Source organism: Eriocheir sinensis, chromosome 56, assembly GCF_024679095.1.
Source record: "Eriocheir sinensis breed Jianghai 21 chromosome 56, ASM2467909v1, whole genome shotgun sequence".
Taxonomy (NCBI): Eukaryota; Metazoa; Arthropoda; class Malacostraca; order Decapoda; family Varunidae; genus Eriocheir; species Eriocheir sinensis.
Genome location: NC_066564.1, coordinates 3,620,655 through 3,639,636, shown reverse-complemented (window position 1 = coordinate 3,639,636; position 18,982 = coordinate 3,620,655). Strand labels below are relative to the sequence as shown.

Below are 18,982 nucleotides of genomic sequence, written 5' to 3'. Positions count from 1 at the left end.
CATGTTAAATAGTCAACATAAAATGGTAAGTAATAATAATAAAATGTTAAGTAGTCAATATAAAATGCATATCTAACACAAACTGCTAATTTCTGTTCAAGCACTGCCCAAGGTGATTTAATTACAGTTTACATGATGGAGGAAAGAAAAACCTTTAACATGACAAGTAAGTTACATCATCCAGCTCGGAGCAACCCAGACAGAAGGGGGAAGTGAAGTTGATGGAACTAAGCTGCCGTGAGTGGCCTTGCCCAAATGAATAGACTATAGTGTTCAGGAGACTACTTATTGCATGAAATGGTTTACTTCAGTTCTGAATCAATATTTCTTGCAAACGGCAACGATTGTAAAAAGTGGTTGGCTATAAACACTTCGGAGCTGTTTTCACTTCAAATGTATATAAAAAAGATTAAGTTCTACATCACTGCTGAATGTAATGGTATCAGTCATAGCTGTCTCCCTTGTATGAGAGGTGAGCCAAGGCAAATAATAAAGAAACGCGTAGCATGAGGGCATTCGTGATTGACAGACGACAACTTTTAATCGGGACAGACCTGACGAATGCCGCCTAGTCACCAGGGAAACGCTTCAACAGACTGGTGACTGGCGCCCACTCTGAGGCAGTTCCATTAATCACCACCATTTGTTGTCCGTGGCCACGCGCACCTAAAGCATATGCCTCCAACCGTACTTTTACCTAAGATAAGATGCACGATCACTGTATCCTGCCAGTCCTAAATTAACGTACGGTTCAGAAATTTGGCGCCTCCATAGATCTACAGAGAAGGCTAAGAAGTGAACAAAATAGTTGCAGGAAAAAAATGTTGGGTACGATATAGGAAGTGAGCATGAGCATCATGGATTGGGGAACGGACAAAGGTTGAATATATTCTAATGACGATTTTAAAATAAGAAACTGATCATGCGTAGAACTGATAAATGGACAATCAAAGTAGCAGAGTGGCAACCCAGGCATTGTAAGAGAGGTCAGGGGAAACAGAAGACTTGTGATGAAACTTATGAGCATTTGCCGAAGCAGGATGGAGGACACTATATAACATCAGAGATCCTTTAGAGATAGAGATACGACAACCCGCCATGATATGAGGCATAAAGGATGGAATTTGCGTTGGCAGACTTTACCGCAACAATTTACTTGCCAGGCTTCATTGGACATATTAACTCTGTACCTCTCCATACAGATTGTCGATATGTTATATATTTTTTTGCCCCTTGATTTATTGGTCTCCGCGTAACCAGTATATAAAACTTGAAATGGACATCTGCAACCGGATCTCTTTTTCAGAGTTGGTCACGCAATGGCGCTCATATGGATTCCTGTAGAAGATAGTGCTATATATCTCCCAATCAATCAGTAGGAGAATAACCCAGGGGGCGCGTCGCCTCTCCCACCCTTCGACGCCAAACCTGGGGATCGCTCCGAGTAAGTCTCCATGCTCTTGCACATGCATAGGTATCAACAACGCCATATACTTGATCATGGCCCAGGAGATCGTAAGTCCCAAAGGCTTCGACTCTTCGTGCAGTGCTTCGAGAGTCATCACCAGAATCTCCAGGGTCTCGGCGAGGATTACTGCAGCATCGTCAAAAACTCCCAGTCCATAGAAGAGTTGAAGAGTGCTGGAGCAAGGACGCAGCCTTGTATCATCCCCGTGTTCGCAGGAAATAAGTTGGATTAGCCCTTCCCACCCACGTTTCACAACACTCCCAAAGAACAAGCCAGTCAATAGACTAACAACCATTACAGGAATTCTGCAGTCACACGAGATTACATGTATAACCTTTGCACCATGCTTCGGTTATTACCGATACATAACGCGCCAAATTCAGAAACAACAAATTTTGATACTCCCGTTGACTTGCTATCTAATCTAACTTGCATGGGAATGGGTGAATGTATATTTGTAACCTTCCTAAGGGGAGGGGGGGGGGGGGCTGGCTCCGGCCACCTTAGCCACGCCAGAAAAGTATTTCCCCAGTTGTCAAGGTGATTATCGTTCTTAATAAAATTATACGTCGGAAATCTAAAACTGACTACGAAATTCATTACTGTTTGAAAGTACCATCTTACCCTCCGGCCTGGAAACTTGATAATTCTTGTACCGTATTGCTTGTCATAACGCCTCGGTGGAGACGTAAGCATCGCCTGCCCTCTGAACCCTTGGGACTAGCAGACCGTTGCATGGGTACTGGTTAAGCTACTGCTGAAGTCAATATTTTGAAGAATTGAGAGGACAATTGATATATATCCTCTCTTAACAATCACATCAATGTCCTTGTGCCCCACCTGCCAAAGTATTCAACCCAACAACCAGCGCATGGAGGCACACACGTGCCACCCGCCACCCGTGGGAAAGCCTCGGCACACTATATAGTGTACACAGAGATAGACAAGAAACGAACTTACTCATGGGATGAATTGGCAGACAGCTGGCGATGACAGGCTGACGACGGTGACTGAGCAGAGAGTATGGAAGTGGTGCTTCATGTAAATTGATTCAGACAGTGGGCGATTTGAAAATGGACGTCTGGGGCTCCATGGCGTATAGCGCATGCGAAGTGAAGAACAAGTGGTGGTGGAGGAAAGCCCCTCACACACACACACACACACACACACACACACACATGCAGAATGCTATTACAGTTGCTATGCTGGTGTATGGAGCAATAACTTACAATAGATGAAATCAAACATTAGTATAATTAGTTACTTTAAAAATAATTGGTGATATGGTAGAAGGCTGCATAGTTTGTGTAGGAGTTCTCTGTGTAAGTATCGAGCTCAGTTTTTAAAAGCACTGTTATTATACAACAGATGTTGCGTCGAGACACTGCATCCGGTATTCTTTGACTGCTCCTTGGTGGGGTCCCAGCGACAATGATCAGCTAACGTCGTTGAAGAAAGTAGGTGATAAGTATGCAATAATAAAACCACATTCCAAAATGCTTTAATATTGATGAATAAATATAATATCCAGAAAACACCAGCCAGAACTCAGGCATCAGAGTTCAGCCTTAACTGTATCCAGAGCATCATGGAAATACTCGTCCTCGTCTCCCTCTCCCTGGGCCGCAGCTTTCCTGAAGACCAGCACCACGTCAGAGAGCCAGTAGAAGGCCTGGTCCAAGTCTCCTTCACACAGGTAGGGCAGGCGCGTCCAGCGGGAGAGTGTGTAGCCCAGGCTGGGGAACACCTCCGAGGCCAGACTGTTGACCTGCTCCTCCAGCGTCGAGCCCGTGAGACCTAACTCCTCGGAGGGAAGGTTGTCTGCCGTGCCTGGGGTGTGAAAAGGTCCGTTTGGGTCTGCCTGCTCGTGTATTGGAGGATGGAAGGAACAAATTAAGCAGATGCATGCTTACATAAGAACATAAGAACGTAAGGAGTCTGCAAGAGGCCGGCTTGTAACCATGGCCAGCTGAGTCTACAATGAGGAATAAATGTGGAAAATGTGTTCAAAGGAAAAACAAATGACAGCTACAGCCGTGACCATCTGAGTCCTCCATGACGGGACACGTAAACAGCAGGCAAGAGCAAGATCTAAAGAAAGGGAGGTCAACTCACGGTCGGCTCAAAACTCGTCCCATTCCGCGCATCCTCTCGAGGCTCTTCCCCCTGACCAAGTGACGTCACCTAATCTGCGCCTGAGTTGACCTCCCATTTATTTAGACCTTGGGCAAAAGTACCGATGCGGCGCTCACCTGTCTCGACGTAGGGGTTAAAGGGCAGGACGAGGGCCACCACCAGCGTGCCGCCGGGGACCAGCTTGGCGTGGATTTGGCTGAGCAGCGTCCGGGGCGTGTCGCAGCGGTCCAGCAGGTTGAGGCAGGTCACCACGTCGTACTTTGTGTCCCCGGCCTCCTGTGCCCACTTCCAGGCGTCCAGTACCCTGCAACACACAGTAGTGAGGTTGATGGCAAATTGTCACTATAGAGGAAGGTATATAATTTTTCTCGTTTTACGTTGTAATCAAGTTTTATTTTTTCTTCTATGCAGCAGTTGGTTCTCTCACTCTTAGCTTTTGTTCAGTCTCTCAACTCCGACGTAGATATTCTGCAAGACACCGAAGTGAGGTTGATGATAAATTGTCACGTTACAGAGCTATTGTTTTTTTTCTGTCCACGTTTAAAGCAAGGTTAATCTCCTCCTCTATGTATTAGTTTGCTCTCTGACTTCCAGCTTTTGTTTATATTCTCATCTTAGACGCAAGTATTCTGCAAGACATCGTAGTGAGACGTATGGAAAGATGTTAATCTGGGAAGCGATCTAAAATGTTTCTTTTCTATACGTTTAGCAAGCCACATTCTTCTCTCTCTCTCTCTCTCTCTCTCTCTCTCTCTCTCTCTCTCTCTCTCTCTCTCTCTCTCTCTCTCTCTCTCTCTCTCTCTCTCTCTCTCTCTCTCTCTCTCTCTCTGACTCCTCTTAGCCATTGTTTGTTCTCTCAACTCACGCACACCAGCACACAAACGTAATAAAGGGCCCCACCACTTGGTATAAAAACTTCCCATTCTCTTCATTAGTATCCATTTGGCACCAAGGGACTGCGCTCTCCGTGAAGGCACCGCGAGGGCTACACAGGCGGCGGTGGGGCTACTATTACAATCTCGGGTTACCACAAGAGGGGTCTACAGGGCCACTCCTCACGCGAGATCAGAAGTGTGCATATACCTCACTGATACTTTCTTCTATTCATGCTGTTGTAGTGTTCATTTGTAGAGCACAGTTCTCGTTGCAAAATAGAGACCATACGCAAGTCACTGTATTCTCCATAACCAGAGATAAATTTACTTAGTGTTTATGTCATCAGGTAAGACAGGCTTTACTCGTCTTTCTTGGTAGGTTATGTATTTTCTGGAGTAAAGCTTATGGTAAAAAAAACATGAAATCTGAATAATGTGCAGAGTAAGTGGGCAGGCTTTTTCCTCGGTAGGTTATGGATCTGCTGTAATGAGACTCCTGTTGTAGACATAGGAAAAAACAACATTACATAAGGAGTGTGCAAGAGGCGGGTATAGGCCTGTATAAAGCAGCTTCTGTACACCTAACCCAACCTAACCTCACTATCCATGAGTTTATATAATCTTTTCTTGAATGTATCAGTTGACACTCACAACATGACTCCCGAGGCTGTTCAACTCATCCACTCCTCGTGTGAAATCAGTTTAATAATACAAGAGAATCAGACAACAAGCCGCCTGGTGGAGAACACAGGCGACAACGTAACCAAAGCTGTTCTGACGCTCGGCAACACGACCACAGCGTCTCCTTCCTCGTAATCGTTCAGGACAGCGCCGAGAGGTGGTGCCGGGAAAGTAGATACCCGCTCGGCCTCTCTTAATACCTTATTGATTTTCGAATTTGGATGATACGAAGAGTTTTAAGGTGGCGGAATGGCGGACAGAGGCCAGGGGAAGGGGGGAGGCATGTGGGGGGAGGAGGTGAAGGAGCCTGCATGCGTTAAGGCGTCGTCTCTATAATTTATATTCATGAGGCAATACACATCACTGCCAGCTTAAAGTTTGGGCGATGCGCTTATTAATAATTCCGGTGCGGTGGGAGGTTGCCGATGAGTTCAGGTGAGACGGATAAGGGTGGAGGCGTGTGTGAGGGTGAGCCGGGGCGTGCGAGGGGGGTAGGGGGAGGGGGAGGTTAGGGTGATGCTGCTGGGGGGCTCCAAGGCAGAGTAAATCCTTTCGGGGTCGCTGGGGCATAGATATACTGATCCTTCGTGCCGTGGAAATATTTTTAGACTACAAAGAACCCATAACACATAACGTCCACCCGCCCATTCCCTCTCCCTTTTCCTTCTCCTGTCCTTAAAGACCCGCAGCTTGACAAATGGTCGCCTTTAGTATGTATGGAAAATAAACTGCTGCATTACCTTCACTTGTCTTCTTGGGTGTACTTTAAATTCTGATACAGCACGAACTGAGTCGCCAGATCAAGGGTACGATAGTTTTTTTCCAGTGTGCACGATTATTAGGTTTGCCTCGTGGAGCGCCGGGAGGTGTCCGCCGCGGGTCATGCTGCGTGCAACGCCGCTTGCCTAACGAGTAAGAAACAAAGAAAATGGGGCTAATGTTGCCTCTTCCTCGCTGATGTATTCGTGCGTCCACTGCTCGGCTCCTCTGGTCACGGGTGATGCCTCTCAGAAAGTACCTTCGCTTACACACTGCAATATGAATTCTAGTTGATCTTTGTCGTATATTATGTAACTGTATATTGACGAAAGCTTCACAATAGTCATAAATTTTGGAATTGGTGGCGGGAAGGTGGTGACCTCTGGCGGCCGTGGCGGAAGTCACGGCCAGGGCGGGGCTTGGCGGGCAGGGGAAGAGCCGGGGCAACGCGCGGCGGCCGAGGGAGGCGGCAGGAGGGGCGAGGGAGAGAGGCGGCCCGCTAGTCCCCAGTGCTGCCTTTTGGAGAGCTTGCACCACAGCCGCCTCAGTGAGCCAGCACGCACGGCGGCCTTCAGAACAAGCACCACCTCCACACAGCTTTATGCAACACTCCTAGGAAGGTTCACGGACATACATAACACAACGCTAGTGAGCAATGTCTCCCCGGCCGCCCTTTGCCAGGTGGACTCATTCACGCTATCTTTACATGTATCCCGAGCGCCGCCTAGTCCATTATGGTCGACTGGCCTCGTCCAGGAGTGGCCGGTGATAAAGCTCAATTACTGAACTCGAGGGTAAAATGAAATACGAAATGCGATTTGGATAAAAGTTATGAAACGTGCTCAAGCTACCAAGCGAGCGGAGGGAGGGGGAGTGAGGGGCGGGTGACGGGGTGACGGGGAGGCGGAAGACGACGACTAACGGCCTGTGCTTACTGTCCCTCCCGAGTGGTGAACACGCCGCCCCCCACACCCGGGAGGCAGAACACCCACTCACACCCCCTCCCCTCCCCGTCCTCTCGCGCCCGCACACCAGAACACCTCCAAACACTCTCCCCGCCCCCCCCTTGCACACATTTCAATGTTGCGAGGACAAATACCACCAAGTAATTTTCTTGAATACTTAAACTTATTCAACATTCTCCTCACAAAATCAATACGTGCCTCGACGAACCACGAAGACTTGGGCTCCCGCGGGTAGTGTGAGTGTCTAGACGCTACTTGTGCAAACTTACTCCAGTATCCTTTCTTGCTTTCATTCCTTCAAGATAATGACCAATTTTCAGACTCGCGTATATAACATCCATATTTTTCGAATATGAACGCTGTCAGGGAAGCAGATCAAGCTACATTTGGACTACATCTCAAAATCTTTATTTTCTTATATTATTAAACATACAAAATCTTAAATTGCAGGGAAAAAAAAATCTACTGCCTATAACAAATAAACGGAAATAAAGTACTTTAATGCCTTCTTTGATTACTACAAAGGAGCTAGAGATGAAACACCTCAAATAAGTCCCTTTTTGACACTTCCCCTTCCCACAAACCTCGCATCACTCAGTACGTCCTCTTCACACCACAGTCCCCTCCTTCAGTACCTCCTCCGTCACCCAACACACTCTCGCCGCCCTCAGTCCCCTCGCCCCTCACCCCCACCTCAACACACCTCCTGCGTCCTCGGTCCCGCACCTCCCGCAGCCTCTCCTCCCAAACACACTCAATCGAAACGTCATCCATCACCTCCTCCATCACCTTCGTCACTCTAACCCTCCTCTCAGCGTCCTTAGTCCCCGCCTCCCTCATCCCCGCGTCCTCACCTTCTATTCCTCCCTCCCCATCACGCCCCACTACCCCAGCGCCATCTACACCCGCGTCTGAGTCTCTAGAGGTAGTGAGGGACGACGCGGTGTCAAAAGTCACTCGTCAAAGAGAACTTGCGACTCCTTTTGATGTTGAATTAGATGTCATAAAGTCGACGGTCAGTGCCTAGCGGTGGTCACTGGTGTCTGATGGCGCCCCAGGACCTCGGCACTCAAGCGGGACCTCCTCAACGCATATCGGCACTCTTTGGCACTCCTTCCCGCCCTCTAACAAGCCTCACGACCCCATTTGATGGTTTCTGATCAAGTCTCGGGTGCTTAAAGTTCCTTCCTAACATAAGACTGAGCTCCTTATATAGGCTATTTGATACTTCCTGCTGCTGTTGAATGCATATAACTTTCCGAGTATTTATAAGGGAAATACCTGACAAATAATGTTCTTTGAGTTACGTGCTGGCGCCGGTTGATGCTTCCTGATGCTGCCGAAGGGTAATAAGCCTTTGCGAGCATTTTCAAGGAAGCACAGCGATCATTATGTTTAGTGACGCGATTGTCCTTTTAGATACATAATGCTATTCTTCGTTCTTGATCCTCTGCATCCACAACGTTATAGAATTCTTTGATATTGAGCATCTGTGTTCTTAACGTTATTTTTTTTCTATTAAGCATCTCTATCCCTCCCTGATGCAACGATGCCATATGGTACGTCATGCTCACGCTCTTAGATTTACAGATTTCCAACCCCCAGACTGTCTCCCCAACCCTTTAACTGGTTTTATATAGAGTTCTCGTTAAAATGGTTAATTATCGGTGTTTCTTGGCAATAGTTATGGCTCAGAAACAGGTAAAAACGATGCTCTGAGAACGATAATCTAGCAACGTTGCCCTGACGTCACATTCTTCGTTATCAGCCTCTACATCACTACAACGTCACAACGCGCCTTTTGACACTTATTTACGGCGTACAATATAGAGCGTTATTTTTCTTTATCTAGCGGGTTTTGTATCTTTTCTTTTTTCGCCACTGAGCTGTCCCCTCTATATATACTGTAAAATAATACTATCATAAGGTGTCCAGTGACGTATGTTGCCATGGGAGCGTCAAAGCTTAGCATACTGACTCTTGTTATATTTATTTTCTAGTTTGGTCATCGCGTTCATTTGAGAAGCCATTACTATTTTTATATCACTATTTTGCTATGTTTCCTGTAGCCCCCAAACTACAACAACAACAACAACAACAACAAAGACTCATCATATAGAACCACCTTGTTGCTGTTGTCTGATTATGGGGTCGTAAATACATTTTTTCTGGTTCACTCGAGCTGCTGTTATGCTTTCCAATGACAAACAGACAGACAGACACGCTTACTGCTGTGTGTGTGTGTGTGTGTGTGTGTGTGTGTGTGTGCGATGACGGGCGAGGCGTGCCGTAATGGTGGCTAACGAGACGAGATGGCAAGCCTGAGAGAGCCATGCCTCGGAGACCTCAGCCCGGCGCCCCGCTACCCACCTCACGAAGGGTTGGCGTCTCCAGGGGCGGCGAGGCGGCTTTGTGGTGCTACGTGGCTGCTGCAAGGCGGAGGGGGCGAGGGAGCGAGGGAGTGCTGGGGTTGGGAGCAAGAGCGGGGGATGGAAACGAAGGAAGGAGGGGAGGAAGGGGGAAAAAACGGACGATAGTGAAGGAAGGAAGGAATGAAGGAAGGATAGAAAGAAGGAAGATAAAGGACAAGGATAGAGGGATAGATAAGTGAAGGGGGCAGAGAAGAAAGGGAAGAGAAAAGGAAAGGGACGGGAAATGAAAAGAAGAAAAGATACAGAGACCATGGAAAGACAGGAAGGAAGAAAGAGGGAAAAGATAACGGAGATAGAGGAGAAAAAAGAGGAATAAGGGAGAATGAAGGGAAAGGAGATGGATACGAAGAGAATGGAGGAAAGAGGAGGAAAAGGAAGGAAGAGGGAAGGAAAGGGAGGAAAAGAAGACTGAGAAGAGAAGACAAGGGAGAGGCACACGGAAGATAAAAGGATAAAATGAAAGGGAGGTAGAGGCAAAGGGAGGAAAGGAGAGAGGGAAGAAAGGGAGAGGGATGCGAGGGAGGCTAAAGGGAAGACTTGAGGTAGGAAACAGAGGGGAAGGGAGGCAAAGGGAGACAACGAGAAAGGAGAAAAAGGAAAAGGAGGAACAGGAGGAAAAGTAGAGGGATGCAAAGGGGGCTAGGAGGGAAGAAGAGAAAAGAGGAAGAAGATGAAGGCGAAGGAAAAGGTGAGGGAGGAGGAAGAAACGGGAGGAGGAGGAGAGGAAGAGGGACTGAAGGAGGGAGAAGAGGGGAGGACAAGTAAAAAAAATATAAAAGAGAGGGAATAGCAGAAATATGAAGGATAAATGGAGAAAATGATGACTTACTAAATAAAAAAGAAAAGCCATACGTGGGATGACGATGATGGGAGCCAGGTGTGATGATGATGGAGATGATGAGTATGTAGAGTGACAGACAGACGGACAGGTAAATAGACAGGTAGGTGAATAGACGGATGCATGGCTTGATGGATGAAATGACACCTAAATACTATTAAACTCAGGGCCATTAGAAGATGAATAACAGGTAAAGAAGAATAGATGATTAATTAATGAGGCGGAGTGAAAATAAAAGTGAGAAAAAGTGAAAGGAGAATAAAGAGAATGAGAATGATTGAGGAAAGAGAGAACGGAAGGGAAGAAACGAATGAAGAGGGAAAACTATAGGTGTGTGTGTGTGTGTGTGTGTGTGTGTGTGTGTGTGTGTGTGTGTGTGTGTGACGGGCGTAGTACATGAAGACGAAGGTAAGAGTCATTAATATCTCTTCCACTCGACCATTAACAAAAACAAAACAAAGAAAACGAGCGTAGGCGTACAAGGCGGCAGTCTCTTGAGGGGGGACTGTAATAAACTCTAATTGGGGGAGTACACGCCCAGGGATGTAATAAAAGGGGACACGGACAGCCACTCCCTCGGGGCCCTCGTGACTCCCTCGCCCGCCCAAGTGTGCTGGCGGCAGTCCTTCTTCCAGCATCTTCTCGTGTGGCAGATATTAAGGGAGATCATAATGTATTTTCCTGCGCCAACGCCAGCAATATTGTCCCCTTCTCGTCCCTCTCGCCATTGGTCATCGGCGCGGGCTCGGTTGCCACACTCCACCAACCCCCTCCGGCGAAAACTTTGGGTGAACACGCTGGGAAAACCTGGCGGGCCGCGGGGTAATAAGAGTCTAATTTCACTTAAGCGAATTCATAAACTTCTCCCGCATTACTGGACCGGATATAACCCCATGAAGCAGTGCGATTATCGTGCCGCAGCGCCGGGCCGCAGGAAATGCCTTCATTAACCGGCCAATTAGATTTCCAGGAGTCATATTTCGACTAATGAGCGACCCAGGCCCGGGCAAGCGCAGGCCACGGCGAGGCGGAGGACGCTGCCGATTGGTCCCGCCTCGCCGCCCGCCCCAGATAAGAAGATTACGGAGGTTATTTCTTGTGACGGGTGTTGCTGGCTCGTCACAAGACCCTCCCGTGTATTGTAAAGTTCTTAGGGGGGAGACGTTCGTGGAAAATCAGGCACTAAGAGGATAATTGACGCTAGTAGTTGTGACAGTCGAAATAGGTCTCCGGGGCGATTCCTTTCTTGGACGGCAGCTGGAGGAGGAGGAGGAGGAGGAGGAGGCACCTGTGTACGAGGGAGGGAGGGTGTGTGTGTATGTGTGTGTGTGTGTGTGTGTGTGTGTGTGTGTGTGTGTTTAAGCCACACATACTGTACCAGGTAATGCTGTTTTATCTCTATCTCATTCTACCTATCTAATTATGTATCACACAAAAACAAAAACAACATCTCATTTTGTCTTTACACAAAAATTAAATAAAACTACGTAAATCATTGTCTTAATTCATCTTAACAATAAACAAATCCATGACGCATTTCGGCAAAAGTTTGCAGCAAGTAGAAGAAGAAAAAGAAGAACAAGTAAGAACATGAAGAATAACAAAAAAAGAAAATTAAAAACAAGATAAATGAATAAGAAAAAACAAGAACAAAAAAGAGTTAGAACGAAAAGAACAAGAACAATAAAGAAGAAACAGAAGAAAGACGAAGCGGAAGAAAGACCAGCCCAGTCCTTGAAAAGAAGAAGAAAAAAGAAAAAAAAGAAAAACACCCTCACCTCCACAAGACCTTAAACGCATATCCACTTCTCGGCGCCTCTAACACCTCCTCCAAGACCTCAACAGTGTCCTAAAACCCGCGGGATCGTCCTCGGCCCTCCCGGACACCACTTACTGCACCAAAGGCCAGCGTGAATCCGTCTAAGCGAATCATAAACCGCTTTAGGTCCTTCTGCGGCGCGTCATAAGCGAGACCTCGGGAAGGGTAGCCTGGCCGTAACCTCACCTCAGTCTCGTTAACCACAGCGTTAAGCCGCACCTGGAGGCCCTTAACTATATCCTGGGCTTCCGGTGAGCCTTTAAACCGCATTACCAGCTCGATTCCAGCTTTCGAACCCCATAGTGCAGCGCCATAAACCATTTGAATCGATAGTTTACGGCCCGGTATTTCATGGCTGACGTGCATCGTGTGGTGGAACCCGTTGTCGTGCGTGAAGAGAGGCTTGCACCGCTCACTCACTTGGGGCTATGCGAGACGCTTGGCTTTGTTTGTGTGGGGTCGCTGGTCGTGCACTCTCCGGGTTATGTACTGAGTAAAAACAGGAACGAAGTGTGTCAACCTGCTCGTATGTTATTCAGTTGTACAACCAGAAGAAAGAAAGGAAGCCAGGTGTGAGGTACTTGGCTTTGTTTGTCTGGGATCGCTGGTCGTGCACTCTCCGGGTTATGTACTGAGCGAAAACAGGAACGAAGTGTGTCAACCTGCTCGTATGTTATTCAATTGTACAACCGGAAGAAAGGAAGCTAGGTGCGAGGTGCTTGCCCTGGTTTGCGTGGCGTCGCTCCGCGTGTACATGCCAAGCTACGTAATAGGTAAAACAACAATAGAACGTTGGTATAATGTTATTCAATCGTACAACCACAGGAAGGAAAGGAAGTGAAGTGAGAGATATACTTGGTCTGGTTTGTGTGAGTTCGCTCTTCGTGTATTTATCGGGTCATGTATTAAGTAAAAACAACGGAGCATGTAAGTCTGTAAGTATAATGCTATTCACTGTACAGCCACAAGAAGAAAAAGAAGCAGATATCGATTCCTTGGAAAAACTAAAACTGACCCACAACAACGGCAACAACAGTGGGATAAAAACACACACAACTTCAGATACGTAACACTCCTATTATGATTGTTTTTGTATCTCTAAAAACGGGAGAGCGTGTGCTTCCCTTCCCCCTCTTGTCCCCCCGCCCCCCGCCCACCACATGAAGACGCGAGGGGCGGTGCGAGCCTCTCCCCCGCCGCCCCAGGCCCCGACGCGTCATTACTGCCCCTTGTATTCTTCTCCCCAGCCTGCACCTGGCCGCCTCCCCGCGCTCTATAATCCTCACACTCACGGTAATGGCCAACCTACACCTGTGTTCTTCTTTTCTGGATACAGGAGAACTTGGTCGCCTCCTCGGGGCCTCGGCGCGGCTCACACCTAACGATCTACGCCTAGATGCTGAGGGCACCTGGTCGTTACGTGCGGCGGGGAAACTCTTCTGCCTCTTTTTATTTGTTGTTAAGGGAACAGAGTCCTCAAGAGTCGATGTGTGACGAGCTGGGCCGCCGCCTCGCCTGCGTGATGCCTCTCGGGAAGACGAGGCGTTACCAGACGTGAATAAATGTTTTTTTTAATTTTTATCATACATCTCTTTAATCAACATCCTTTGTGTCATGCATCAGCTGGTGTAAGCCTTCAGGCGCTCTTAGGTAGTGATGACAAACTGTGACGGATCTCAGCATAATCCGTAATAAAATACAGCATAACTTACTCATAGTTTTAAAGTTAATTTGTATCTTTCAAACTCTTAGTGATATAGAACGTTACTTGGTGTTATCAACAAACTTCACCCTCACCCCCACACTCCTACGTCCACCCCCACCTCCCCTCACTGCCTCACCTGTAGCCTTTCTCCCGCAGTCGCCGACGCATGACGCCTGAGGTCTCCGTGACGTCCACGTGGGCGGCGCCGCCACCCAGCACCTGGGTGACGTGCCCGTCCCCGGCCCCGAGGTCCAGCAGTCGCTCTCCAACCCACAACTCTCTCTCATCGGAACCCTCGGCGGCTTCAGTGTTCTCTTCGCGCGAAGGAACGCCCACGAATCCCTGGTGGCAGAATTGTTCTCCTTCCTGGACAGGTGTGTCGGCCTCGGAGCCGCTGGTCAGGGCTGGCGGGGCTCCCAGCAACAGGCGTGCCTGAGCCTCGGACCACACGAACATGCGGCCACGGTTCAGCAACCTGCAAGACACAGTCAGTCAATAAATGGGAAGACACAGACACTGAACATCAAGCCAAGACCACAGGCAATGATAAGAGGAAAACAATTATTAATGCTCGACTAAAACTAAACTCCCCAAAATGCCAAGTCGACCGATTTAAATACGAGCAGAGAACACTTACGTCAAACGGCGACCCGTTTGTCTTACCAATGCAACATCTCGTCGATAACTGGACTGTAAACTAAAAGACGTTTGGTCTGGGGGAACAACTCAAAGGAGGCCTCTTCACATTAGACTCATTATAACCTACTAAAGCGTCTCTCTGCACGCTAATCCTCTCGATAGTAAAAATGTCGATCCAGATTGAAACAAAGGTACAGCAATGCTCCTTCGTGAACGCCAGGCAGGTGAGGCCGTATATAACTCTCTCGATAGTTAAGTTGGTAAGCTAAACTGAAGCTCCTAAGTGAAAGCCAAACAGGTGAGGGCGTGGCGGGGTGAGAGGGTGAAGGAAGGGGCGCGGGCGTGGGCGAGGTGAAGCATTGCAGCCTCCCCGAGCGAGCGCGTGGCGTAGCGTTCGTCAGTGTTGGGCCACAAATCATGGCGGCCGCCCAAACGATCAATCAGCCCGGGCGTGACGAGGCCGTGATGGGGACAGCACGAGGGTCCTCAGGCAGCGGCGGTGCAAGCAGGGGAGCAAATATTAGTGGGCGTCCTTCAGGCTCCTCGCTGTGTGCTGGACCCCGCGACACACACACACACACACACACACACGAAGATAGATAGATAAACAGGTATAGAAAGACTAATCATAATGACAACAACGATGACGATGATGACGAGGATGATGATGACAACACCACCACCATCACCACCACCACCACCACCATCATCCTCTTCCTTCCTCTCCACCCATCTCGCCCGCCCGCCCCGCTCGGCTCCTCACCTTTATTCCTCCTCCCACTAAACAAAACTACAAAATATCCCGCGAGCCAAGAAAAAAGGCGGTCAAGGGGAACTAAAAATAACAACACAGAGGAACAGAAGCAGCAGCGGCACGGGTAGTAGTGAGGCGTCCGCGGGCACAGGGAGTGGGGAAGCAGAGGAGCAGCAGCAGGGGAGAGAGAGGCAAGGGGGCGAGCTAACGGGAGGAGAGAGAAAGAGATAATGATAAATATGAAAATCAATCACTACATCATCGGCATCCCCGCCATGTTGCTGAGGAGTGCTGCCACCTACCGGCCGCCGCGCGCACGACACCCACCCACCCACCCCCCTGTTGTCTTGCTTCAGGAGACGGGGAGGAAAGTCTTTCATTATGGAATTTCGGACTCGCACGAAATACTGACTATTGGATCCACCGCAAGACGCCCGGCCATCCCAACCACTCCGTCCGTATGAGGAACTCCACTTAGGGCGGCATTATGCTCGCTGCCGCTAAGGAAAATCTCAGGGGCCGCGTTCTTAAAAAATTCTCCGGCCATCAAAATGCAGCCCGGGCACAAAGAGGGAGCGGAGAGGTCGCTTAGCCCCCGGCACGGCACCTCTGTATCATTCCCTCAGTCGCTCGGGCCTCCCCTCCCGACCCTGCCTCCCTTGCTCTGCGCCGTGCCTCTACTCTCTCTCCCTCTCTCTGCCTCTGCTCGCTCTCTCCTGCTGGCGTGATGTGCGTGTGTATGTGTGTTGCTGCTGTTATATCCTTCCTTTACGGTTAAACTAAAGCTGTGCGTGGGTGTCAATGGTAAAACTAGTCTTTATATCGCTTTAACAGTCAAATTTGATTACATATAAGTTTAGCTATACGGAGATTCACAGATTCACACACTCTATAGCATGTCAAAAGAGGTACTGAGACGGTGCGTGTATGTTTATGATAAAGGAAAGAAAGGAGTTACATTTACTAATAGAGAAAAACGGATTTAGATCAACGTAAAGGAGTTGTGTGATAAAGAAATACCTGATGATGATGATGAGAGAGAGAGAGAGAGAGAGAGAGAGAGAGAGAGAGAGAGAGAGAGAGAGAGAGAGAGAGAGAGAGAGAGAGAGAGAGAGAGAGAGAGAGAGAGAGAGAGAGAGAGAGAGAGTGAGAGAGAGAGAGAGAGAGAGAGAGAGAGAGAGAGAGAGAGAGAGAGAGAGAGAGAGAGAGAGCGGGGCAAAGAAGAGGATATCATTCGTCTTCATTATCCTTAATTTTTATGGCCAAATTTAAGAGAGTAAGGTGGTGATGAAATTGATGGAGAGAGAGAGAGAGAGAGAGAGAGAGAGAGAGAGAGAGAGAGAGAGAGAGAGAGAGAGAGAGAGAGAGAGAGAGAGAGAGAGAGAGAGAGAGAGAGAGAGAGAGAGAGAGAGAGAGAGAGAGAGAGAGAGAGAGAGAGAGAGAAAAAACAGATAAGCTTGGGAGGAAACAAGAGACTGTGAGCTCAAACGAGTGATCCAAACCGAACAACAACAAGCAAAGAAAACAAAAAACAACACAAAAAAGCAAGAGAGAGAGAGAGAGAGAGAGAGAGAGAGAGAGAGAGAGAGAGAGAGAGAGAGAGAGAGAGAGAGAGAGAGAGAGAGAGAGAGAGAGAGAGAGAAATAGCGCTCCAGTTCGCAATGTCAGCATCCAACAAGAAAATAATGAATGTGTAATGTCCTGATGAAAACACAAAGAGCATTTCGTATGGAGATCTTCGCACGCGATTGACAAAGAAAAATAAGGAAAAATAAGACGGAATAAAAAATAAAAAAAGTGAAAGACGATGCCAGATGTACGACCACACACACACACACACACACACACACACACACACACACACACACACACACACACACACACACAAACACACTTTATCCACTCGCTTCAGACGCTCTCCTTTCCATTTGTTAACTATAGGATCAAAATTTCTTAGGAGAGGTTCGTACATAGGATCGTTTTTACTTACTGAGGCTGCAAGGACGAAGAAGTAGAGGCCGAGGAGAGAAAAAAAGATAAATTTGAGGTGGTAGTGGAAGTATAGTATAGTTGTTGTTGTTGGTGGTCTATCATACATTTGGCAACACGGTCTCACACCACCACCACCACCACCATCTCCTCCTCCTCCTCCTCCGTATCGTCATCAGAAGAGGGAAATACTAGAAGGTTTCATGCATGGGCGGGCGAGGGAGATCACAACACAGGGGAAGGTGCTGAAGCCCACCCCCTTATCCTCCTCCCCTTACCTCCATCCTCCCTCCCCCTTCACCCGCCTCTCCTCACACAGTTGTCAGGGGGGAGATAAAAGCATGCCCCCCTCCCCCTTCTCCCCCTTCCTTCCTTCTCTCCTTCTTTCCTCCCTCCCTTCTCTCCCCTTCCTTTACTCCTCTCCTCCTGCGCTACTGTGTTCTTTGATGCCATGCGTATTAAAAGAAAAGGAGAGAGAGAGAGAGAGAGAGAGAGAGAGAGAGAGAGAGAGAGAGAGAGAGAGAGAGAGAGAGAGAGAGAGAGAGAGAGAGAGAGAGAGAGAGAGAGAGAGAGAGAGAGAGAGAGAGAGAGAGAGAGAGAGAGAGAGAGAGAGAGAGAGAGAGAGAGAGAGAGAGAGAATTGTTGTGATCGAGTGTTCCTATGTGTGTTTTTTGAGCTTCCTGTGAAATTTTCTTTTTGTTCTTTATTACGTAAAAGAAAAAAATAACTAAATGATGATTCTAATGGACTAGTTAATTAATGAGATGCAGTTGTACAAATTGTTATGGTTGAACTTCATGAAACTTTGCTAAATGAACCTAATTACTTCCCCCTCAAAAAACAAACAAACTATATATGGTGATGGTAATGATGAAAATGAGGTGATTATTATTATTATTATTATTATTATTATTATTTATTATCATTACTACGGTTACGGACATGCTCAAGGGGAAATGTGACGGAGATGAGCACTGTGGCAACGCGTAGCTATGGCGTATGCCCTTAACTTAACTTACTTTACGGCCTCACTTTTACTCCTCCTTCTCGCATTTCAAATCCCCCCTTAAAATCATCTATCCTCTTCCCTTTTCATCCCTCCTCTTCCCCTTGTCCTCGTCATCATTATTTTGCATCATTATTTATCATTATTATTATTACTACTATGGTTACACTTTCATTTTTTCTTACGTTCTAATTTTTCCCCTTCGTCATCCATTCTCTTCCCCTTTTCTTCCTTCCTTCTCTCCTTTATCCTCGTTTTCGTCATTTGCATTATTTTTATTTATCATGACTATCGTGGTTACACTGTCACTCATTTTTCTTACACTCCATTTTTTTCCCTTCGTCATCCATTCTCTTCCCCCCTTTTCTTCCTTCCTTCTCTCCTTTATCCTCGTTTTCGTCTTTTGCATTATTTTTATTTATCATGACTATCGTGGTTACACTGTCACTCATTTTTCTTACACTCCATTTTTTTCCCTTCGTCATCCATTCTCTTCCCCTTTTCTTCCTTCCTTCTCTCCTTTATCCTCGTTTTCGTCTTTTGCATTATTTTTATTTATCATGACTATCGTGGTTACACTGTCACTCATTTTTCTTACACTCCAATTTTTTCCCTTCGTCATCCATTCTCTTCCCCCTTTTTCCTCCTTCCCTCTCGTCCTCGTCCTCGTCCTCGTCATCTCGCGCGTTTCCGTATTTACTTGCTTCTCTCACGCCTAATTTATCCTTCTCTCGACGGCATGGCGGGGAAACGGCCTTGTAAAAACTCCCTTTATAGTCTTTTCCTAGAGCTCACTCGCTTTTAATAACAAGTCACCCTCCCTTCGTCCTTCCTCATGCCCTCCCTTTACTCTGCACCCTCTCACTCTCTCTTTTATAGTTTACCTTTCTTCCTTCCTTTTATTCCTGCCTTCTGC

The 18,982-nt window shown here is 47.5% G+C and overlaps 1 protein-coding gene across 3 annotated transcripts in view; it reads right to left on the bottom strand.

Annotated features, from left to right (window-relative positions):
- Positions 1-2,957: 2,957 nt before the first annotated feature.
- LOC126984168 (protein-L-histidine N-pros-methyltransferase-like) overlaps positions 2,958-18,982 on the bottom strand; it is a 72,065-nt gene continuing 56,040 nt past the window's right edge. For all 3 annotated transcript variants that reach the window (XM_050837580.1, XM_050837581.1, XM_050837582.1), the window contains exons 2-4: positions 13,815-14,153; positions 3,721-3,908; positions 2,958-3,298 (exon numbers count right to left, since the gene is read on the bottom strand). In XM_050837580.1, coding sequence (XP_050693537.1) covers positions 3,024-3,298; positions 3,721-3,908; positions 13,815-14,134 — 783 coding nt within the window. In that variant the 5' untranslated portion in view covers positions 14,135-14,153 and the 3' untranslated portion in view covers positions 2,958-3,023. The remainder of the gene's footprint in view (positions 3,299-3,720; positions 3,909-13,814; positions 14,154-18,982) is intronic.